We start from the raw sequence: 22,978 nt of genomic DNA, 5'->3' as shown, positions 1-22,978 counted from the left end.
CTATTACTCTACACATCTTATGTCTTTCATCCAAAAAGAACCAACTTCTAATCAGATAAATAATTAACCACCTCAAGGTAAGCAAAATATATCATTATCTCCATTTTACAGAAAAGAGATCTGAAGGCTTAATTTAGATTATTTCATCCCAGGATACCTAGGAGAGACACTGGAGATGAAAGAAAGGACCAGTAACCCCCCAGTCCCATTGTTTTCCTCCTCTGTTATCCTATTTATCCTTCTTTAGAGTGAGTTCTTGAGGAAAGACTTGTGTGATGTCAGTTTGACTTTTCTTGGTAACACTAACAAATACAGAGAGACTGAAATCAAGCTGGGAAGCTCTGCCAACTATCAGGACATAGACATGAAGCTGCTGCTGGCCTCCTCTCAAGGGGAGATGGCTATCATGGAACCCAGACAATTAGGCTCTGGTGTTTCAGGCTCCGGGTCTTATCAGCTTCGGGAGCAAAGTGGGAATAAGGCTGGATTTGATCACAGGCCATATATAAGGTTTCCTTTTTATGGGGCGTAAGCCATAGCCATTCTCCAGGAGGTCCTTATGGGGAGCCAAATGATTTTCCTAGGGAATAAACTGTACTCTAAGTAATACTGTGAACTGCGAGTCTCTATTTGGGAATGGCAATTCTCCAAAATAGGGACTGACTCTGCAGAACCTTGTTACGTTATCCATTGATAAGATGGACATGCACTGTGCTCATGAGGTAGCTAGGCAAAGCCCATCTGAGGTATCAGTTGAAGTGCTTTGCTAACCCAATCGGAACTTCCCCCAGCTCTGGGCTCCAATATAATTAGTCATTAGGAAAATGAAATCAAAACCACAATGAGATACCACTTCATACCCACTAGGATAGCTATAAACAAAAAGACAACAACAAGGGGCGCCTGGGTGGCTCAGTGGTTAAGCATCTGCCTTCGGCTCAGGTCATGATCCCAGGGTCCTGGGATTGAGCCCCTCATCGGGCTCCCTGCTCAGCGGGAAACCTGCGTCTCCCTCTCCCACTCCCCTGCTTGTGTTCCCTCTCTCGTTGTGTCTCTCTCTGTCAAATAAAATCTTTAAAAAAAAAAAAAGACAACAACAAGTGTTGGTGAGGATGTGGAGAAATTGGAACCCTCCTGCACTGCTGGTGGGAGTGTAAAACGTTGCAGCCACTTTGGAAAACAGTCTGGCACTTCCTCAAAAGGTTAGACATAGAGTTATCATATGACTCAGCAATTACACTCCTAGGTATATACTCAAGAAAACTGAAAACACATGTCCCTACAGAAACTTGTATGCAAATGTTTATAGCAGCATTATTCATATGAACCAAAAAGTAGAAATAATCCAAATGTCCATCAACTGGTGAATGGATAAACTATGGTATATCCACACAAGGGAATATTATTCAACCAGAAAAAGGAACAAAATACTAATACACGCTACAACATGAAGAAACGTTGAAGTGATTGTCTAAATTGCCCTTTTTACTTAGGTGATCACTTCCAAAGACGGCTGCATTTTGAAATCACCTGGGGGTGCTTATGCAGCTCCCTAGAATCTTTGGGAGTGGGGCCCCTGGACTGATGTTTGAAATCTATTAGACTAGGTGATCTCTAAAGTCCCTTACAGCTCTAGAAATTGTATGTAATCTATGACAGTGGGTCACCAATACACACATTTTTGAAGCAGAAGCAATAAAAGAACCAAGCCCAATGGGTAGCTGTTACTTAGGTCTCCCATTAGGTCCTTCTTAAAATCTAATCTGGTTCTTCTCCAAGGTTTTGTTGCATGCCCCACCCCCACCCAGGAGTGAATGAAGATATTCCTAACAGGGATGAACTATGGCTGAAGGGACAGGCCACAGCTGATGTTATCATGCCCGTGGTGAGTTGCTTTAATAAGAAATCCCCCCACTTTGCAGGTACCTTCCAGTGGACCTGAGAATTACCAGTTTTTTCCTCTATGACATTTAGAGACAAGGTTGGATAGCATGAAGTTATGGACTTCTGACTTCAGGCTTTGTTTATCAGCACCTGTGTGATAAGCTGACTTAGGTTCAGTGTTAATAATGGGGGTGGTTTCTCATTCCTTTGTTTCCCTTAATATTAAAGAGCCAAGCTGAATCATGTTCCGGCTGCTGACCTCCTGCTGGTCTCGGCTAAAGACAACTGAAGAGACACGAAGGTAATATTGAAATTATTTCTCTAGACATAGTCCACCATTTCCTCCAACGTCTCTGCCCAAAGTCCCTCAAGGAATGAATCTTCATGATATACATTGTGAGGGAGAGTGATTAAGCAATGTCTGCAAGATTGGAGGCAAGGTTGGGGGGCAGATGGCCAATTCTACAAGGCAAGTAAATCAGGGAAGAAATGCATCCTTGGAGCCTTTAAGAAGGGGTTCCCATACCACTTTCTACCACATTGGCTGTGCTTTTTACAGTACATGCATTGGGATTCCTGCAGGCAGAGCCTCAAACGTCAACGAAGAATAGAATTCTTTGTTTATCCCAAGAACTAACAGTGCTTTATAAGGCTTTGGCTCATTTTTCTTTTCTATTTCCAGGAATGTGACCATCATTATCATTGGATTGGACAACTCGGGCAAAACTGTTCTTGTGGAGGCTTTCCAAAGATGTAAGGAATTAAGAGCATTAGATACTGGTTTAGGTCTCCCATGGGCCCCAGGGACCAATGAAATAATCATTCCGTCCTAGCCTTACTTCATGACCCTCAGGTTCCCTCTTTTGAAGATAAACACTTCCCAACACACACACACACACACACACACACACACACATACTCCTCTCCTTGGGTATTATCAGCCTGTTTATGTAATGTCTGTCACCTCTCCTTTTACAAGACGTCCTAATTGAAGGTCCTCTCATAGTGTCAGTATGAATGAGCTCAAACTATGTAAAGTACTGTAGTCAATTATAAAGGATAGCAGGTTGAAAAATGTGTCTAGTTTCAGAACTCAATTAAAGTGGAATTTGGTCTAGATAAGAGAGACAAGTGTGGGATGACGAAGAAGTTTAATAACATGAAACTCTCCGTGACAGTTAATATAGAGGGTTGGAGCTTGAGAAATGTTGTCAGTTCAGAGACATGCAAGCTTAATACCAGATCCCCAGTTTAATACCTTGACATTTCAAGCAACAGTTACGCAGAATTTCAGGGAGCTACTATTCTAGTTGTGAAGACCCATCTAACTGCTGGCCAGCCAACCAGGGAGCCCAGCATAGGATGCCCTCCATTGAAGTTTATAAAATAAAAGAAGGGGTATGACGATGTTGCTGAGCTTTACATTACCTGGGCCCTCAGCAAAGTACGGGGAAGGGCTCACCTGTCTCCTCTGCCACTTGTTTGCTTGAAGCCTGCATCAATTTCCTTGCACTACAGTGACTGACTGCCTGCTGGCTGATCTTGCCATCTCTAGTTGACTCCCCACCCCAGTATTCAATCCACACAGTTGCCTGAAGGATCTAATACAAAGGTATGATCATGGCACTTCCCTGCTCAAAACCAAAGCCTCCCCTTTATCATCAAAACAAAATGTAAATTCCCCAGCAACATACAAGGTCCTCCATGATTTGGCCCTTGATTTCACCTCCAGCTTCCTTTTCCCATGCCCTCTGCATATTGCCCCCTGATAAAGCCAAAACACATTATTTGCCACTCCTCTGTGATCATAGCATTCTAGTTCACATGCCCACACTCTGCACATGCCATCTCATGACCTATCAATTCATCCACTTCACTATTTAACTGCTTAATCAAATGCCCTGAGACACAAGCCTAAGCTTGACCCCAGCTCGACCTGGGCCATCCCTAATTCCCACTGCCTCCTTCCTCAGCTCCCGCTCTGTTCTGTGCCTCCCTCTATCTTGCACTTACCACAACATCACTGTACAATAGCAAGTACATCCCCTAGACTGTGAGACCCTTGAGAAGTAATAGATCTTTTCAGCTCTGTATCTTTAGTCTCTGTACTTTTAGTACCCTCAGGCAGGTACTCAATAAATATTTGTGGAATGACTATTCTCCCCCATTCTCCTCAGGCAACATACTGCCTCTTTACAACTTCTCCATCCCCCGTCCTTTCCCCTTATAGGCAGCAAACTTGACTCCCTGCCTCTCCCAGTTCTCTGATAGGCAGAAATGGTAAAAAGGCAAGGAGTAGCAGGAAAATCAAGGAGCTAAGATAAATCACAGGATTACTGATGAAAGTGGGGATAATTCTTAGAGCCCCAACGCAGCCCCACCCCGAGATTCCCACCCACTCTGGGTGGGGCCTGGGAATCTATCTTTTAAAAACTCCCCAGGTGTTTCCGATGGCCAGCCAGCTTTGGGAAGCATTCATCTGCAATTTGCCATGTGCTATTTTGTCTATGAGAACAGTGCCTGCTTTTTATTCTAATTCCTAGAGGAGAGAGCCTCTCATCTGTTTAATGTGTTACTATATAACTTGCCTTGTGCTTGGTGACTAACCTGGGGCTGATTCATAAACCAATAGGTGTATGGTTGTGACTTCGTTCAGAGAATAGTTTTGAATGGTCAAGAAGCAAAGTGCCACTGATGTCACAATCCGAAGGCTGTCTCATCTTTGGCCATGCACGACAACCAGAGTCAATCTAGTAGGTGGCTCTGTACCCAAAATGCAATAGCTCGCCTCCCCTGCTCCTGCAGATGTTTATGATTGCCAAGAACAGAAAATAACCTAGGAAGGAAATTCCAATCTATAAGTTCTAACTTGTGTGAACATTTGAAGATGCCAGCTATAAAATATTTTGGGGGACATTAGCCATTATTGTCAGTGACACCATTCACTGTAACTGTTTTGCCTGTCATGGTCCCGTGGGGCAAGAAACCCAAACATGAGAACAAGCAGCTGCCCTAAATGAGGGCATTTAGAGCAGTGCCTCTCAAATCCAGCTATACATTTCAATTACCTAGGGAGCTTTAAAAAAAAAAAAAAAGATGCTTAAGCCCCACCCCAGATCTATGGCATCAAACCTTCAAAGAACGAGGCCTGGTGTCATAGGGTTTAAAAGCTCCACAGGTGATCCTCGAGCACAATGAGTACTGAGAGCCAAAACTCAGAATCACCTGGGGGGGATTTCACACCTACTGACCCAGGTGCCTGGAGGTTCAGATACTTTGGTCCGGGTGGGCCCACAGATTCGAAATCTTAAGAGCACCAGATGATGCTGAGGCACAACAAGCATGAGTTTGATTGCTTTCTAAGGCAGTAAGTCTCAAGCTTAAAAGTGCAGAAAAATCACCTGGGGATTTTCTTAACTAGGAGTTTGTTAAACATACGAATGCTTGGGTCCCAAACATAGAGGTTCTGATTCATTTGGTATAAAGTAGAACTTAACGATCACCTCCGTGTATCTCTGAATCAGAGAGTCCCCAGTCTGTGCTTTATGAAACACTATGCTAGGCATGGAGAGATAAATTAGACTCAGTACCTGTCCTCAGGGAGTTTAGAAATTAATAGCGGAAATAAGAGAAATGTAAAATATCAGGAAACAACTTCTCATGGCTTCTAAGGTTCACCAACAATAGACTGCATTATTGAAGGGACTGGTAAGGTTTCAAGTACAAAGAAAAAAACTAGGGAAAATATTTTGCTCTGACAGGGAAAAAATAAAATAAAGCTTACCTGGATGCAGGAAACAAGATTTAAAAATTACTTATGGAGTTTCAACCTATTTACTCACTATTTTTAGGTAGTCCAATACAGACATAGCAAATATCACATCAAAGTTGTGACTGAAAATTATATGTTATCTGAAAACTATAATTAAAAAAGATCATTGACTAACATGAACACAGGAGTTATAAGATCACATTAAAATGTAATAATATATATGTTATACACACACATACATGTAAATGTGTATATAATCATTTTCAAAGATTTGAAAGCATCTTACTAACTTCTCAGCTAAATGACTCATTCTGGCAATCCCATGGAAAATGTCATAAGTAGATCTAAGGCTATATATAAATAAGAAGCTATGGATTCTGGTGTTAAAACTCCCAGGTATGAGTCTAGAGAATCTATAAAATCATTTTACTACTAATGTGGGGAGAGAGCCAGGCTAGGACTCTCAGTTCAAAAGACTGAAATGTGTATTAAACTGCCATTTTGAACTGCATTTCTATGGGACCTGAAAGAGGCATGGAATGTTCTATGGGATTCTATGCTCTGGCCATAGCCTTGAAATGGTAAACATATCTGAGTTTGGAATGGTTTCTTGGAGGAAATATGAGGAAGAGGACTTCATACTTTCATCCACAGTAACAGACACCATAAACACTTGTTGAACACCTACTACACGTAAGGTAATGCAGAGCCCCTCCCTGACAGAGCTTACATTTTAGTTGGGAAGACAGGACACGCACAGAATGAGGTTAAGAACCAGTTCACTAGACCACGTGCTCAATGAGAGAGAGAGAAATGAGAACTGGACAGGTCAGAGAGGCTTCCTAAAAAAAAAAAGTGGTATTTGAGCTGGGCCTTGAAGAAAGGGTGGGAGAGAAGGGCATCTTGTTCATTCATTCATTCATTCCACAAATATTTGTTATGCCAGCTGTGTGCTCACAGATACAATGGTGACTAGAACTGAAAGGTTCCTGTCCTGTTGTAGCTTATAACTCAGATAACAAAATCATAGAATTTATAACACTAATATGTGCTGTGAGTGGTAAGCCCGGAAGAAAGGCACCTTGTCCAGACTGGGGGATGATGGTGTGAGTTAGGGAAAACTCCCTAGAGGAAACAAGATCTAAACTGATATATTTTCAAAAAGACATTAAGCAAACAGAGTAGTGGGAGAGTGTTCTAAGCAATGGGAAATAGCATCTTGTGAAGGCCCAGGGCAAGACAGAGCATGGCATTCTTGTGGCATGGGAGGAGCACGAGCCAAGGAGCAGAGGGAGGAAGAAACTGGGTGTGTACCAGGAGCTCTGTGGACACCAGTCAGGTCTGGCAGGTTAGGAGGCAAAGGAGTCAGTATTCTATCCTGTGAGCAGTGGGCACTCACTGAAGGTTACTGAGCCAGGAAAGGGTAGCATGACAGAGTGCTGGTTGAGGAAGATGAATCCGTGAGTGTGAGCAGGATGGCAAGACGCCTCAGTTGGATTCCTCAGGGCAGGCTCTGGTCAAGGTTCAGATTGTTGTTTAACACATTCTTACGCCTAACCCCTGCTTTGTGGTTGCTTCTCCTCTCTTCCCCTATGCCCAGTACTTCCCAGTAGGATGGACAATTGTATGAAATCTGAACTGACTACGCTCTTGCTGGATGAGTATGAAGTTTCCATCTATGACCTGAATGGAGACATGAAGGGCCGAGAAATCTGGCCAAACTACTACGCACAGGCACACGGACTTGTTTTTGTCCTGGATTCCAGTGACTTAGGACGTATGCAGGAAGTGAAGATCATCTTGACACATCTGCTGTCTGATAAAAGAGTGGCAGGGAAACCTATCCTATTGTAAGTCTCTGCTTTTGTGCCCAGTTGCCCCTTCCCATGTACCTTCAGAAGAGAAGTAGGCAGAGGAAGGGTGGCCCCTTTGTCACACCCAGCTTGACCTCCTCTTCCCTTCAGCTCAGTGAGGGGAAGTGGGCCGGTCCTCTGGGGGCGGTTTTCAAAAGCCACTTTCAGTCTCTGACCCTGAGAAGGTGGCAGAAAACAAGCCCTATTTTGTATAATTGATGCCAGTGGACTCCTCCTTTGGCAAACTACCCAAGAGTCATGTAACTAGCATTCATTCCAGGGTGATAATTCCAGTGGCCCATCAATCCTCATCCTTCCCCCACTCCCTATTTGCTTTTTTCATTCCTCATTAGTACCCCCAACTCAAGCCTGAACAGAGGTTGGGAGAGTGTGTAAAAACTCCAAATCTGTTCATATCCTGGTTAGCAATTCTAATTCAAGTTTGATGGCATAGCGTAGAGGAAGTGAGAAACGAGGCCTGGAGATTATCTTGAATTCAAAGTATCTGTCCTCTTCTTTCCTCCACTGAGAGTTGGCTAGAAATATTTCTGCCTCATCCCATCGGTTATGTTTTTAAAGCTAGTTCCTGGATATGTAGTAGTTATACTAGATTGGTCCTCTTTCCCTTCTTTCCCTCCTCTTTCCCTTCTTTGCTTGCCCTTGGCCTCTATTTCGGTTACACTCTTCCTTTTCTCTTCCCTCCCCCTCTCCTATGTCCTTCTCTAGCCTGGCAAACAAACAAGACAAGAAGGATGCCCTCCAACCTTGTGATATTATTGAATATCTACTCCTAGAAAGGCTAGTGAATGAGAACAAGTCCCTGTGCCGAGTGGTAAGTATCAACCCCCCTTCCTCCCCTCCCTCACCCTCACCCTCTCGAGCCCAGCTGATGCATCCCTTGGCCCATTCCATAATCAGCCCCATCTGCCGGGTCTCAGGCAAAGCCTCTCCCCCACAGGCAACATCTACAGTGATGATTTCTGACTCAATGCTGACAGTAAATAACACATTCTTATAACACTTTCACATCTGTTTTCTCATTAGGCCTTCAAAATAGCTCTGTACAATTAGAAGTTTCAACATCCTCATTTTATGGATAAGAAAGCTAAGGCTCAGAGGCTATGAGTGACTTCCCAAGGTCACACATCCGGGACACGACACCACAATCACTTTTTTAAAGGACCTTAACTTTTGTCTTTCGTCTTCCTTCTCAGGAGTGAGCGCTGGGTGTCTCCTGGGAAGTCTGAGAGCGTCTCTAGGCATAGCAGAGCTTCAGTGTACCTCTGCTCTTGGCCGAGAATAATTGGGACTTTGGGCATCGGGGGTTCCAGTCCTGTGGGCTAGAGCCTTCTCTTCTCTTTTTGTCACAGGAACCCTGTTCAGCTATCAAAAACCCCCAAAGAAGGAACCATCAGCCCATAATTGAAGGGCTGCGCTGGCTATTAGCTGCCATTGGGGATAAATATGAAGAGCTGTGTACTCGCCAACAGCCTCTCACCTCGAGTATCCCAACCTCCAAGGGCACCAGAGGCTCTGGGGAAAGATGCTCATCAGACAGGTACTGAGCTGCCTCTATTAGGTGTACTATGAAGAATAGATTCAGGAGTCAATCTTCAACATATGCAGGGAGGTCTGGGTGGTGTTTGGATTCTGTGCAGTGCTGAGCAAGTGTCTCAAGATCAGTTGGCCCAAATGGGGCTAGGGCAATGACCATGAACATTCCAACATTGTTAGGTCTACCCTCCCTTCATGTTAGTGGGATGAGTTGTAGAAAGGTAAAGCCAAAGCTATCCGTATTAGAGCTTCTCCAAAACAGGGTTTCTGTTGCCTGGTTTGCCACACAGAGGCGCACAGAAACAGGAGCCCCTTAAGAAGCTGATTGGAGACATTTTATGGCGAAAAGTCTTAAAGCTACCCTACATTCTCTGCTTTCGGTTCTCTGTTCCTCCCATTAATTAGGAAAGATGAGAGAGAACAGAGTATGGAAAAGAAGAAGAAAAAGGAAAAAAAAAAGAAAACAGGAGTTGATTAAGGTTTTGAGGACTAAAAGACCTAAATGTCCTCTTGCTCTGTCATCCCTTTCAAGGTCCAAAGGCATACGACAGGGATGGGGTAATAGCTACATTCAATTAAGGAGCCTGAAGTGTATTTATTTTCACTACTGCTTTGTCTTTCCTCTCTTCCCCAGCTTTGCTACCAGGATGGGAATGTCCAAAGAAAAAAGACAGCATCTAGGACAATGCTCAGTGGAAGCTAGACCCCTAAAGCCAATCCTACAGGTAAGTGGCTCTTTAAATGTTGCCGCCCCAGCGACCAATCCCTGAACTGTCGGAGCACCAACTGACTTTTTTTTTTTCCTCCATCTTCTTGCTGTACAGAAAGAAGGTTTAAGATTAAGGCCCAAAAAGAATATATCAGTAACGTTTGCTTTAGATGAACCCATGGAGGAGGGTGAATGTTCTGGCGGAAATAGAACTCGGAACACTACTGAGCTTTGCTACAATCAAAGTGATGACTTGCAGCCCCCAGCTCCATTTGTCAATGATGATCTTTTTGAAGGTAATGCTGGGCCAGTGGTCAGCCAGAAAAGAAAAGATATATAGGCCTTCTCTCACAATTTATCAAAGAGTATTCCTATTTTGAGTCTGAAACTCATTTCTCATACTAAGGTTGGTGGTTAGAAGAAGCAGGTGAAGTACAGGGAGAGTGCTTGGGGACTACCCTCTGGTAGCCCAGTATGATGTCCCAGCACCCCAGCACTGGCTGACACTGGGTGGGAGGGGTGGAGTGGCTGGGTGATGGACATTGGAGAGGGTATGTGCTATGGTGAGCCCTGTGAATTGCGTAAGGCTGATGAATCACAGACCTGTACCCCTGAAACAAATAATACACTATATGTTAATAAAAAATCAAAATTTAAAAAATCAAAAAAATTAAAACGTGGAAACCCAATATTGTGTACAACAGCTAAAAGTTGGAAATAAGCTAAAGGACTAATAATGGTGAACAGCTAAATAAATTTTGGTGCATTCATACAATGGAATACTATGCAGACATTAAAAGGGATAAGGTTGACTTATATTTACTGACATGGAAAGTTTTCCACAGCCTGATATTTTGTTAGAGAAAATGGTGAGGCGAATGTGATAACCACTACACTATGGAAACTTGTTAGAGAAAATGGTAAATCAGAGTCTAGCATGTTCAGCGTGACGTGTATACATGCACAGAATATCTGAAGGGAAATCACCAAAACAGCAGTGGTTTTCTCCAGGGGTGAGATACTAGGTGATTTTGAGAAGTAAAAGGCCTAGGTGACTTTCTTTGGATGTTTGGTTTTTTGGAAATTCTAGTTTTTATAATAAGCATACACAATCTCTCCCAATACAGAAAAGGCATTTTTTTTTTTTTTAAAGCTATGAGACCTTGAGGGCCCATTGTTGTTAATGGCCACTCCTTCTCAGTGTTCCTTGGGACCCCACTGTCCGTGATGGTCAACTGTCAATATTATGTCACCTCTGCTCTCCAAGGAATCTAGCCCTTCAGGCCACCCCAGAGCCTTGGATTGTTACACCTATACGGAGGGGCCTAGCCTTGACCAGGGCCACTGAGGAGGAGAGAGGCACTGCTCTGGGGACAAGGGGTGAGGATGAGAGCTGAGTGGAAGAAATCTGGTAGAAGAGCAGAGGAACTGTTTTTCTAGATGTCAGGAACTACCCCTAAATCTCTGTCCAAAACTGAAATCCATTTTTCATTTCTATAACCTCAGAACCCAAGGCAAAAAAAAACCTGGAGACACGGGACACAGAAGAGATGTTACTGGAAAATCCCTGTGAAGAAGCCTTTGGATCCTGTGGTTAGTATTCCTTATATGAAGGGGAGAGGGAAGAGAGCAAGACTGAAAGTATGAGGGCAGGTGTCTAGAGGGGTGCAGTCTACGCCCCCTTGGGTGTAGGGGCCAACACCCTCCCAACCGGGAGTGATCTGGAAAGGACAGGAAACCTGGTGCTTAGCTTCACTTTGCAGTGACTGGCTGTTTTCTTTCTCTTATTAGACTTTTAACAGAGTACTAAAGAGAAAAATGGAGGGAAGTCCAAAGAAACCATCTCCTATCCTTCTTCCCTCAGTAAATGGGCTCATCTCTAGAACCATCAAGACTGCTCAGTTTTGTTTTTTTTTTCATTTCTATTTGCTAATACTTCTAAAGTCTCTCCTACCTACAAGTCCACCTACTCTAACATCACATCCCTGTGGAGACTCCCACTGTTTCTACACATCTGCACTCTAGCCATCAAATGAAGCTTATATCTGCCCCGAGAGGCTCAAGAAAAGTTAGGTGGCAGCCATTTGAGAACGAAGATGGGGCGCCTGGGTGGCTCAGTTGGTTAAGCGACTGCCTTCGGCTCAGGTCATGATCCTGGAGTCCCGAAATCGAGTCCCGCATCGGGCTCCCTGCTCGGCAGGGAGTCTGCTTCTCCCTCTGACCCTCCTCCCTCTCATGCTCTCTGTCTCTCATTCTCTCTGTCTCAAATAAATAAATAAAATCTTTAAAAAAAAAAAAAAAGAACGAAGATGACCTTTGGCAAAGAACAGAGACGTTACGTCTCTGCACCTGGATGCTCCTCATGCAGCCCGTGAACAATTTGTCACAGGTGACCAACTGAAATCGAGCCTTAGAAGTAAAGGGTCAGGTTGGAATTACGTCCCCCCGCCAACCCCTGCGGTTCTTGGGTGTAAGGGCACTGGAAGAAATAAACAGAACTTCACTGTTGAGAACTGTGCCCTGCTGAATTGTTTTTAGTCATGCCTCCGGAAAAAAACCCCAAAAACTCGGTTTTAAATTCCCACCGATGGTCTGCGAAGCCTGGCTACAATTCCCTTGCTACCGCTCCAAGAAATGGCAATTGCCGCCTCTTCCAACACTTTGGTTAGGTCTGCAAAAACTGTAGAAGCGGGGCGCCTGGGTGGCTCAGTCATTAAGCATCTGCCTTCGGCTCAGGTCATGATCCCAGGGTCCTGGGATCGAGCCCCATATCGGGCTCCCTGCTCAGTGGGAAGCCTGCTTCTCTCTCTCCCACTCCCCCTGCTGTGTTCCCTCTCTCGCTGTGTCTCTCTCTGTCAAAGAAATAAATTAAATCTTCAAAAAAACACAAAAAACAAACAAAAAACTGTAGGAGCTTGAACACATTCAACCCTCCATCCCATGGAGGGTGAGGGTAGTATTTACTATTACTACGACTATTACTTTCACCACATGTATCGGGTGCCTTCTGGACGTCAGGCCTAAGTACAGGCCTAAGTTCTTCACATTCATGATCTTATTCACAACAACCCTTAAGGGTGGGCGGTATCCCCTCCTGCATTTTCCCAAATGAGGGAGCCATGGAGCAGACAAGTTAAACAACTTGCCCAAGGTCCCGCACCCTGTTAAGAAGCAGAGCAGGGAGTTGAATCCAGATCGGACTCTAGAGCTGGCAGCAGGCCAGAAAGATCTGCCTATGCTTTTCTCAGACTCCATGCAGAAAGAGAAAGCTTACATCCAGGAAAAGTGCTGAAGTGTAGCCATGCCCGAGTCAGGAGAATTACATTGATAGGGACAAGCACACCAATAGTTGTAGCAGACTCGGGTGACTGAGTCCTTCTGTCTGGCCACTCTTGACCCACCTACTTTCTTCCAGTTTGCCTAATAAATGTTACTGGAGAATTCTGTTGACAATCATTCTCACCCAGGGATTCAGCAAATACCTCTACTGAAGAAGAGTTTTATCAAACAGGAAATGTAATTCAACAAACTCGTCTTAAGAAAACTGGATCATCCACATTTGTCTCTACGGCATGTATGTTCATGAGACAGGCATACTTTCCCAGCCAAGAGGGAAGTGTGGTTAAAAGGGGGTGGGAGTGCTACCTATAATGTGGGCAAGTTGGGGAATTTAAGTTGAAACAACCACTTCCCTTTGTACAATGTACGTGTTCCTGAGCGTCAACCAAATTTTTCCTACATAGAATCCATCAATCACAGAGTTATTTAAAGAATACCCCCAAATACAGCCTGCATACCTCTCTTTATTTTTTGAGTGAATCTTAATTTTGTTGCTGCAGGCTGTTACTGTACTTTCCAAATCCCATATCAAGCTGGGTAACCCTGGCAATTTCCCCCAGTGAAGACAAAAATAAGAGTACCTACCTCACAGAGTTGTTGTCAGGATCAAAGGGGAAAATCCATATAAAAATTCTTAGCATAGTGCCTGGCACATATTAAGTAGCTCATTAAATGTTAGCTACTATTATTATGATTAGGGGAGAAGCTTAGATCATTAGACAGCTACACACCCCCTCCTGGGAAAGTGATCCTCTTTTCTGTAAAGGACAACCCAAAGAGAGATGCCTTGGATTCTAATGTAAAAAGAGCATGGAGTGGTGGGGGGTGGGAGGGATGGGGCTGCTGGGTGATAGACATTGGGGAGGGTATGTGCTATGGTGAGCGCTGTGAATTGTGCAAGACTGTTGAATCACAGATCTGTACCTCTGAAACAAATAATACATTATATGTTAAAAAAAAAAAAGAAGAAGAAGATAGCAGGAAGGGAAAAATGAGGGGGGGAAATCGGAGGGGGAGACGAACCATGAGAAGACTATGGACTCTGAGAAACAAACTGAGGGTTCTAGAGGGGAGGGGGGTGAGGGGATGGGTTAGCCTGGTGATGGGTATTAAAGAGGGCATGTACTGCATGGAGCACTGGGTGTTATACGCAAACAATGAATCATGGAACACTACATCAAAAACTAATGATGTAATGTATGGTGATTAACATAACAATAAAAAAAGAGCATGGAGAATTTAGGGTGACTATATAACCACTGCTAACCACTGCCTCCCATATCCTTTTCTTTGAAAATTTTACATCTGCCAAAGAGGTCTTAAAATCCATGTCTCAGCATAGCAGCCCAAGACCTAGATTAAGGATAGTTTCTTGACCCTCAGGGGCAAATTTTCTTTCAGGCAAGTGGTTGCCTTGGGAATTTCTCTCCTTTCATTGTCAAGGTCTTGGCCTCCCTCCTCTAGGACTTTTAAAGCTTAGCTCCTTGTCAGAGGCACTTTGTGAGCAAAAGACCCTGGTCCATCATTCAACAAGGCCCATATGGATCTGAGTACTTGTCCATTTTGTCTTGCAGGACAGGCCTGGGTTTTCTGACTAGAGAAATCAATATGCAGTGATAGAGGGAGTCCCTCTGTTTGGAATGGTTTTCAACTCCTGGCATCTACTCACCACTCTCCATTTATATGTTGTTTCTACCTGCCTGGAGGACCTGTCAGCAGTACTGGTATCTGGTGTGATCTGCAGAACACAGGTCATATAATGAGTACACAGTAAGAGTTAAGAAAGAACAGTGATCAATTAGGATTAGGGCATGGAAACCAGTAGAAGCTAACATAGCTATAAATCCCTGACTGTTTGAGTGTTTGGTGCTTGGACCATACAAGTTGTGTTTTGAATATCACTCTTTCCTCCCAGGAACCAATTAGAATCACTCATTTTCAAGGCAGTTGCTACTAGTGAGACCTAACCAAGCGCACTGAATAGAACACTCTTCTCAGGAGAATCCTGCCAACTAGAATTCTTAACCATAAAATGCCACTGGCCATGGGTGGGGTAGAGGTCACGCCTGGACTCACCTGCTTTGTTGCGCATCCCTTTTAACCCTTTACTGGATGCCCAAACCTGGGATTTCTGACAGGAAGAGGTGTAGAGAGTGAGGGCTATGGCCCAGCTTGCCAGGCCTAGAAACCATCCCCACATCCTACTTCATTTTTCACAGGGGTGCCTCGAAGAACTTTAGCCACGGCACCCCCGACCGGTGCCTTACTTCTTTAGCTATAATAATCCACCCTCCCACTCTCCGTGCCTTTTCTCTTGTATCTCTATGTGAAATGCAGGTGGAGGGAACCCAGGTGAGTGAGAAAGCAGCAAGAACTTCTTGCTGTTGGCACGGAGATAGCACGAGCTGGGGGTCGTGGGGGTCAGGGGCTTGTACTTCCATCCCTATGCCTCTGAAGTGCACGGCTTGGGGCCAGGGAGCCCAGGAGGCTCTGCTGTCAGGTGGTGGGCAGAGTGATGTTAACAAAGCACTCAAAATGTGCTGTGTGAGGATGATTCAAGGATCCCACGCCATCCCACGCTCATGCTAGTCTCCACTTCCAGGAACTAAAATAGACCTCTGGTGCTAAGAAACAGCAAGCCTTTTATATCTGCTTAGAGAAAGGAGCCCAGTCCTAAGAACTATCATGCCATTCAATACAACGGAATGTTACCCAGCCATTAAAGATGACAATTACGTACGCTGCACAAGTGGGAAGCAGAATGTAAAATAATGTTAAATGAAAGCAGCAAAACAGAAAACAGCCTGTACACATGCTGATCACAGCTATGAAAAACATACATAGAAGGGTTCATCCCTAAAGAACCTAAGAGAACAAAGAGTGCCACAGTCCTTTTAGACTCCACTCCCCCTCCGCCAACCCCTTTTGAAATTGTCATCTGGTCACATTAAGGTTACAGAAACACCTGCCTTTTAGCTGATAACAGGAGTTCACGCCACAGTTCATTTGATCCAGGGAATAGAGAAGGAACTGAGTGCTCAGGGGGCTGGTGCTTTAAAATGGGTTGGATCCTTACGCTTCCCACTCCTCTCATGCTCAGGGCACCATTTCAGGCTTAGCACTACAGTGAGAAATTCCTTCCAAACACCTAGCTGATCAAACTCTAAGATGGGAGCTGAAGACAACATATATATTTGGACCTCCTTTTTTTTCAGCTTTTATTTATTCTTTCAGTTTTTAAGTCCAGTAAACATACAGTGTTAGTTTCGGGTGCACAATATAGTAATTTAACACTTCTACACATCACCCGGTGCTCATGACAAATGCCCTCCTTAATCCCCATCACCTATTTTACCCATCCCCCCACACCCACCCACCCTCTCTGGAAACCATCCATCAGTTTGTTCTCTATAGTTAAGAGTTTATTTCTTGGGGCACCTGGGTGGCTCAGTCAGTTAAGCATCTGCCTTCAGCTCAGATCATGATCTCCTAGTCATGAGATCAAGCCCCGTGTCAGGCTCCCTGCTCAGCAGGAAATCTGCTTCTCCCTGTCCCTCTGCTCCTCACCAGCCCCCCCGACTTGTGCCTTCTCTCTCTCTCTCTCTCAAACAAATAAAATCTTTTTGAGAAAGGAGTCTGTTCCTTGGTTTGCCTCTCTTTTTGTTCCCTTTGCTCGTTTGTTTTGTTTCTTAAATTCCACATATGAGTAAAATTATATGGAATTTGTCTTTCTCTGACTTACTTCACTTAGCATAATACTCTCTAATACTCTATTTGTCATTGCAAATGGCAAGATTTTATTCTTTTGGGGGCTGAGTAATATTCCATTGTATATGTATACCCCCTCTTCTTTATCCATTCATCAGTTGATGGACACTGGCTGATCCATCGTTTGGCTATTGCAGACAACACTGCTATAGACACTGGGGTGCATGTATCCTTTTGAATTAGTGTTTTTATATTCTTTGGGTAAATGCCTACTAGTTTAATTGCTGGATGGTAGGGTAATTCTATTTTTACCTTTTTTAAGGAACCTCCATACTGTTCTCCAGAGTGGCTGCACCAGTGTGCATTCCCATCAACAGTGTAGGAGGGTTCCCCTTTCTCCGCATCCTTGCCAACACCTGTTGTTTCCTGCGTTGTTGATTTTAGCCATTCTGACAGGTGTGAGATGATGTCTCATTGTAGTTTTGATTTGTATTTCCCTGGTAAGTGATGTTGAGCATCTTTTCATGTATCTGTTGGCCATCTGTAGGTCTTCTTTGGAAAAATGTCTATTCATGTTTTCTACCCATTTTTAATCAGATTATTTTTCCTTTTGGTTGTTGCTTTTTAGAAGTCATATTTTGGATACTGACCCATTATCAGATATGTCATTTGCAAATATCTTCTCCCATTCCATAGGTTGCCTTTTAGTTTTGTTGTTTCCTTCACTGTGCAGAAGCTTTTCATTTTGATGAAGTCCCAACAGTTTATTTTTGCTTTTGTTTCCCTTGCCTCAGGAGACATACCTAGAAAGAAGTTGCTATGGCCAATGTCAAAGAGGTTACTGCCTGTGTTCTCCTCTAGGATTTTGATGGTTTCCTGCCTCACATTGAGATCTTTCATCCATTTTGAGTTTATTTTTGTGTATGGTATAAGAAAGCAGTCCAGTTTCATTCTTTTGCATGTAGCTGTCCAGTTTCCCAACACCATTTGTTGAAGAGACTGTCTTTTTCCCATTGGATATTCTTTCCTGCTGTGCCAAAGGTTAATTGACCATATCGTTGTGGGTTCATTTCCAGGTTTTCTATTCTGTTCCATTGCTCTATGTGTCTATTTTTTGTGCCAGTATCATGCTGTTTTGATCACTACAGCTTTGTAATAACTTGAAGCCCCGTAATTGTGATGCCTCCCCCTTTGCTTTTCTTTTTCAAGGTTGCTCTGGCTATTCAGGGTCTTCTGTGGTTCCATACAAATTTTAGGAGTGTTTGTTCTAGCTCTATGAAAAAATGCTGTTGGTATTTTGATAGGGATTGCATTCAATGTGTAGATTTCTTGGGGTAGTATAGACATTTTAACAATATTTGTTCTTCTGATCCATGAGCATGGAATAAAAACTTCTTTGTGTCATCTTCAGTTTCTTTCATCGGTGTTTCATAGTTTTCAGATTACAGGTCTTTCACCTTAGTTATTAGTTTTATTTTTAGATATCTTATTGTTTTTGATACAATTGTAAATGGGATTGATTCCTTGATTTCTCTTTCTGCTGCTTCATTATTGGTATATAGAAATGCAACAGGGGCGCCTGGGTGGCTCAGTCGGTAGAGTGTCTGACTTTTGATCTCAGGTCTCGATCTCAGGGTTGTGAGTTCAAGCCCTGCATTGGGCATGGAGCCTACCTAAAAAAAAAAAAAAAAAAAAAAAAAGGAATGCAACAGATTTCTGTATGTTGACTTTGTATCCTGCAACTTTACTGAATGCATGTATCAGTTCTTGCAATTTTTTGGATGAGTCTTTTGGGTTTTCTATATAATCATGTCATCTGCAAATAGTGAAAGTTTTACTACTTCCTTGATGATTTTGAATACCTTTTATTTCTTTTTGTTGTCTGATCGCTGTGGCAAGGACATCCAATACTATGTTAAATAACAGTGGTGAGAGTGGGCATCCTATCTTGTTCCTGACTGTAGAGGAAAACCTCTCAGTTTTTCCCCATTGAGGAGGATATTAGCTGTGGGTTTTTCATATATGATCTTTATTCAGTTGAGGTATGTTCCTTCTAAAGCTACTTCGTTGAGGGTTTTTATCATGAATGGAAGCTGTACTTTGTCAAATGCTTTTTCTGCATCTATTGAAATGATTACATGGTTCTTATCCTTTATGTGGTATATCATGCTGATTGATTTGCAAATGCTGAACCATCCTTACAACCCTGGAATAAATCCCACTTGATCATGGTGAATGATTCTTTTAATGTTTTGGTGGATTCAGTTTGCTGATATTTATTGAGAACTTCTGCATCCATGTTCCTCAGGGATATTGGCCTGTAGTTCTTTTTTCAGTGGAGTCTTTATCTGGTTTTAGTATCAGGGTAATGCTGGCCTCATAGAATGAATTTAGAAGTTTTCCTTCCTTTTCTACTTTTTGGAATAGTTTGAAAGGAATAGGTATTACCTCTTCTTTAAATGTTTGGTAGGATTCACGTGTGAAGCCATTTGGCCCTGGACTTTTGTTTGTTGGGAGCTTTTTGATTACCGATTCAATTTCTTTGCAGGTTATCAGTCTATTCAAGTTTTCTATTTCTTCCTGTTTCAGTTTTGGTAGTTCATGTTTCTCGGAATTTATCCATTTTTCCCAGGTTGTCTAATTTGTTGGCATATAGTTTTTCATAATATCCTCTTATAATTATATTTCTCTGGTGTTGGTTGTTATTTCTCTCTCATTTGTGATTTATTCGGGTCCTTTCCTTTTTCTTTTTTGTTAAGTCTGGCTAGTGGTTTATCAATTTTATTAATTGTTTCAAAGAACCAGCTCCTGGTTTCATTGATCTGTTTTAATAGTTTTTTTTTTAGTTTTATATCATTTATTTCTGTTCTAATCGTTATTATTTGCTTCCTTCTGCTAGCTTTATGCTTCATTTGTTGTTCTTTTTCTAGCTCCTTTAGGTGTAAGGTTAGGTTGTTTATTTGAGATTTTTCTTGCTTCTTAAGGTAGGCCTATATTGCTATATACTTCCCTCTTAGGTCCGCTTTTGCTGTATCCCAAAAGTTGGATCACTGTGTTTTCATTCTCTTTTGTTTCCATGTAGTTTTTCATTTCTTCGATTTCTTGGTTCATCCATTCATAGTTTAGTAGCATGTTGCTTAACCTCATGTATTTGTAGTCTTTCAAAATGTTTTCTTGCAGTTGACTTCTAGTTTCATAGCATTGCTGTCAGAAAAGGGGCGTGGTATGACTTCTATCTTTTTGTATTTGTTGAGGCCTGATTTGTGACCTAATATGTGATGTGTTCTGGAGACTGTCCCATATGCACTTGAAAAGAATATGTATTCTGCTGTTTTAGGATGGGATGTTCTGAATATATCTGTTAAGTCCATCTGGTCTAGTGTGTCATTCAAAGCCATTGTTTCCTTGTTGATTTTCTGGTTAGATGATCTGTCCACTGATGTAAGTGGGGTGTTAAAGTCCCCTACTATTATTGTATTATAATCAATTAGTTCCTTTATGTCTATTAATAATTGTTTCATATATTTAGGTGCTCCCATGTTGGGTGCATAGCTACTTACAATTTTTATGTCTTCTTTTTGGATTGTCTCCTTTATTATGATATAGTGTCCTCCTTTACCTCTTGTTACAATCTTTGTTTTAAAGTCTAGTTTGTCCAGGGGCACCTGGGTGGCTCAGTTGGTTGAGTGTCCAACTCTTGGTTTTGGCTCAGGTTGTAATCTCAGGGTTGTGAGATCGAGCCCCGCGTTGGGTTCCACACTCAGCGGGGAGATTCTTTCCCTCTGCCCTTCCCCCCACTCATGCACTCAAGCTTGTGTGCACTCTCTCTCTCTCAAATAAATAAATAAATCTTCAAAAAAAGTCTAGTTTGTCCAACATACATATTGCTACTCCAGCTTTCCTTTGACACCCATTTGCGTGATAAATACTTCTCCATCCCCTCATTTTCAACTGTGCGTATTTTTAGGTGTAAAATGAGTCTCTTGTAGGCAGCATGTAGATGGGTCTTATTTTTTTTTATCCATTCTGACACCCATTTTATCCATTTGTTTGACTGGAGCATTTATATTTGGACCTCTTTTAGGTCAGGCTGCAGTGTTTTGAACCAGGCTAACTTATACTGAAAGAAAGGAACTGCTTTTTGATAGGCTGCCAGAAATTCCTTATCGTAAAATAATAGCTACATGCTACTCCTGCCCCTTGTCACCTTGTCACAGGTAATGCATATGCCCATAACTAGGTATCTGGGTGAGCACTATTCTATCCCTGGAGCCCTGGCCTGAACACCTGCCCACACTTGGTTTTACTAGAATTAGCTTTCAATCAGTATGCTTAGTTTTTAAAAGACTATGTTTAGGTTTTTTTTTTTTTTAATTTCGAAATAATTTTAGATGTGCAGAAGAGCTGTAAACATAGTACAGAGTTCCTGTATACACTTCACCCAGCTTCCCCTAACATTAACATCTCACATAACTCTGGTACGTTGATCAAAACTATGACACTAACAATATAGTACAATACTATTTACTGAACTACAGACTTTATTCCGACTTCACCGGTTTTTCTACTAATGTCCTTTTTCTGTTTAGGATCTAATCTAGAATCCTACTATGCAGCATTTATAGTATGTGTAGTTTAAAAAAAAACAAACCCACCCCTGGAAACTAGTTTCCTTTTAGGAAGTGGAAAAGGTAAGTCAGTAGAGGTTGTGTGCAATTTATGATCCTGAGCTATTCTACCCAGAAGGGAACTTTATCACTTCTGTACCAAAGCCCTTAATTCATGACACCTCATCACGGTTATTTTCAGAAAACATGTCTTACATTAGCACTTCTCACAGCAGTACAAAGGGATTTGACAAGTGGGTTATTTTAGTAACCAATATTTTGAGGGTGACAAAATGAGAGGGATGGCCTTATCTGTTTTCTATGCTTCATTTTTTTCTCCAAACTCTATTTAAACTTTTTACTAGAAGTTGCAATATTTGACTATAACATAAATGCTGAGAAACACCAACACCAACAGGGAAGAGACTCCAATGTGTCGTTGGTTTTATTTGCCTGAAATTAAGTACTGAAATCTTACAGAAACCAAACTGATTGGGTTATTTTGGCTTGTTAATCTCCAGAGAGGGAGAATAACTCTAAGAATAACTCTCGCCTTACTGCACGCAAACTAGGAGCCAGGCAATTTGCGAGGTGCTTTACAAATAATGTCTTGCTGAATGGGTCATGACAATCCCATGAGCTATGTACTATTATTACCCTTCTTTTACAGGGAGAGGGGCAGGGAACAGAGGGTTGGAGAGGTTAAGTAACTCACCCAACGTCACACAGCACGTAAGTGATGGAGCCGGGATTCAAGGCCAGGTCAGACTGATTCCAAAGCTGGTCCTCTTGGCCAGCATGCTATATTGTCTCTCTGAGCACCTGCACATTTCAGACACTGGACTGGGTGCTAAACAGAGATACAACAGCGAACAGGAGATAGCCCTTATGGCTTCAAACCTTACAGTCTAGCTGGAGGAGGAAAACTATTAAACAGCTAAGTATGTATAATAAGGACCTCTCTTCTCCTCAGATATTCCTTGGATTGGTTACAAATCAAGGTGATCAGTAAAATGCAAGCAGGAAATGCCAACACTTTTAAATATTTAAATTCCTTTTTTAGGTCCTCAGAGCAAAGGCCTCTCCCCCTCCGTGTACTCTGAGGATCCCTAACAGTTAGGAATGGACTTGATATTGACATGTTCCTCCACCAAATGAATCTGGGCTGGATGTCATCATTGCCATCCCACTTAATCTTTGAGAAGAAACAATTGGAAATATAATGTGGAAATACATATAATGATAGAACCAAAGCAGCTGATGGAAAATGTTTAAGTCTGGGACATAATTATATTCCATTTCAATTGTCCTTTTGCACTTGAATTAATTGGTAAGCTCTGAGGGAGCTTCAGTTGGTTCATGACTGCATTTTATGGCCATGCCATTTTGAAATACAGCTCTTAGAAAAATGACAATGACGCCCCTGTAAATTATAAATTGGCAATGTGATTTTGAAGATGAAGGGTTGGAAGACTTACAGCTCAGCAAATGACAGTAATTCTCTTCTCCCTTCCAAACCCCAAACCATCAAATACCCTAACCTCGTGGTTCT

At 42.5% G+C, this 22,978-nt stretch overlaps 1 protein-coding gene across 1 annotated transcript; it reads left to right on the top strand.

The window, feature by feature from the left end:
• The first annotated feature begins 2,126 nt into the window (after positions 1-2,126).
• ARL13A (ADP ribosylation factor like GTPase 13A) lies at positions 2,127-10,112 on the top strand. The gene is made up of 7 exons (XM_021684813.1): positions 2,127-2,185; positions 2,567-2,637; positions 7,257-7,506; positions 8,236-8,341; positions 8,880-9,067; positions 9,698-9,788; positions 9,888-10,112. Exons 1-7 carry the CDS (start codon positions 2,127-2,129, stop codon positions 10,110-10,112), a joined length of 990 nt encoding a protein of 329 aa, XP_021540488.1.
• The last annotated feature ends 12,866 nt before the right edge of the window (positions 10,113-22,978 follow it).

The sequence above is a fragment of the Neomonachus schauinslandi genome, chromosome X, assembly GCF_002201575.2.
Source record: "Neomonachus schauinslandi chromosome X, ASM220157v2, whole genome shotgun sequence".
In the NCBI taxonomy this organism is placed as follows: domain Eukaryota; kingdom Metazoa; phylum Chordata; class Mammalia; order Carnivora; family Phocidae; genus Neomonachus; species Neomonachus schauinslandi.
The sequence above is the reverse complement of the archived record's forward strand: the minus strand, read 5'-3'. Positions and strand labels throughout refer to the sequence as shown.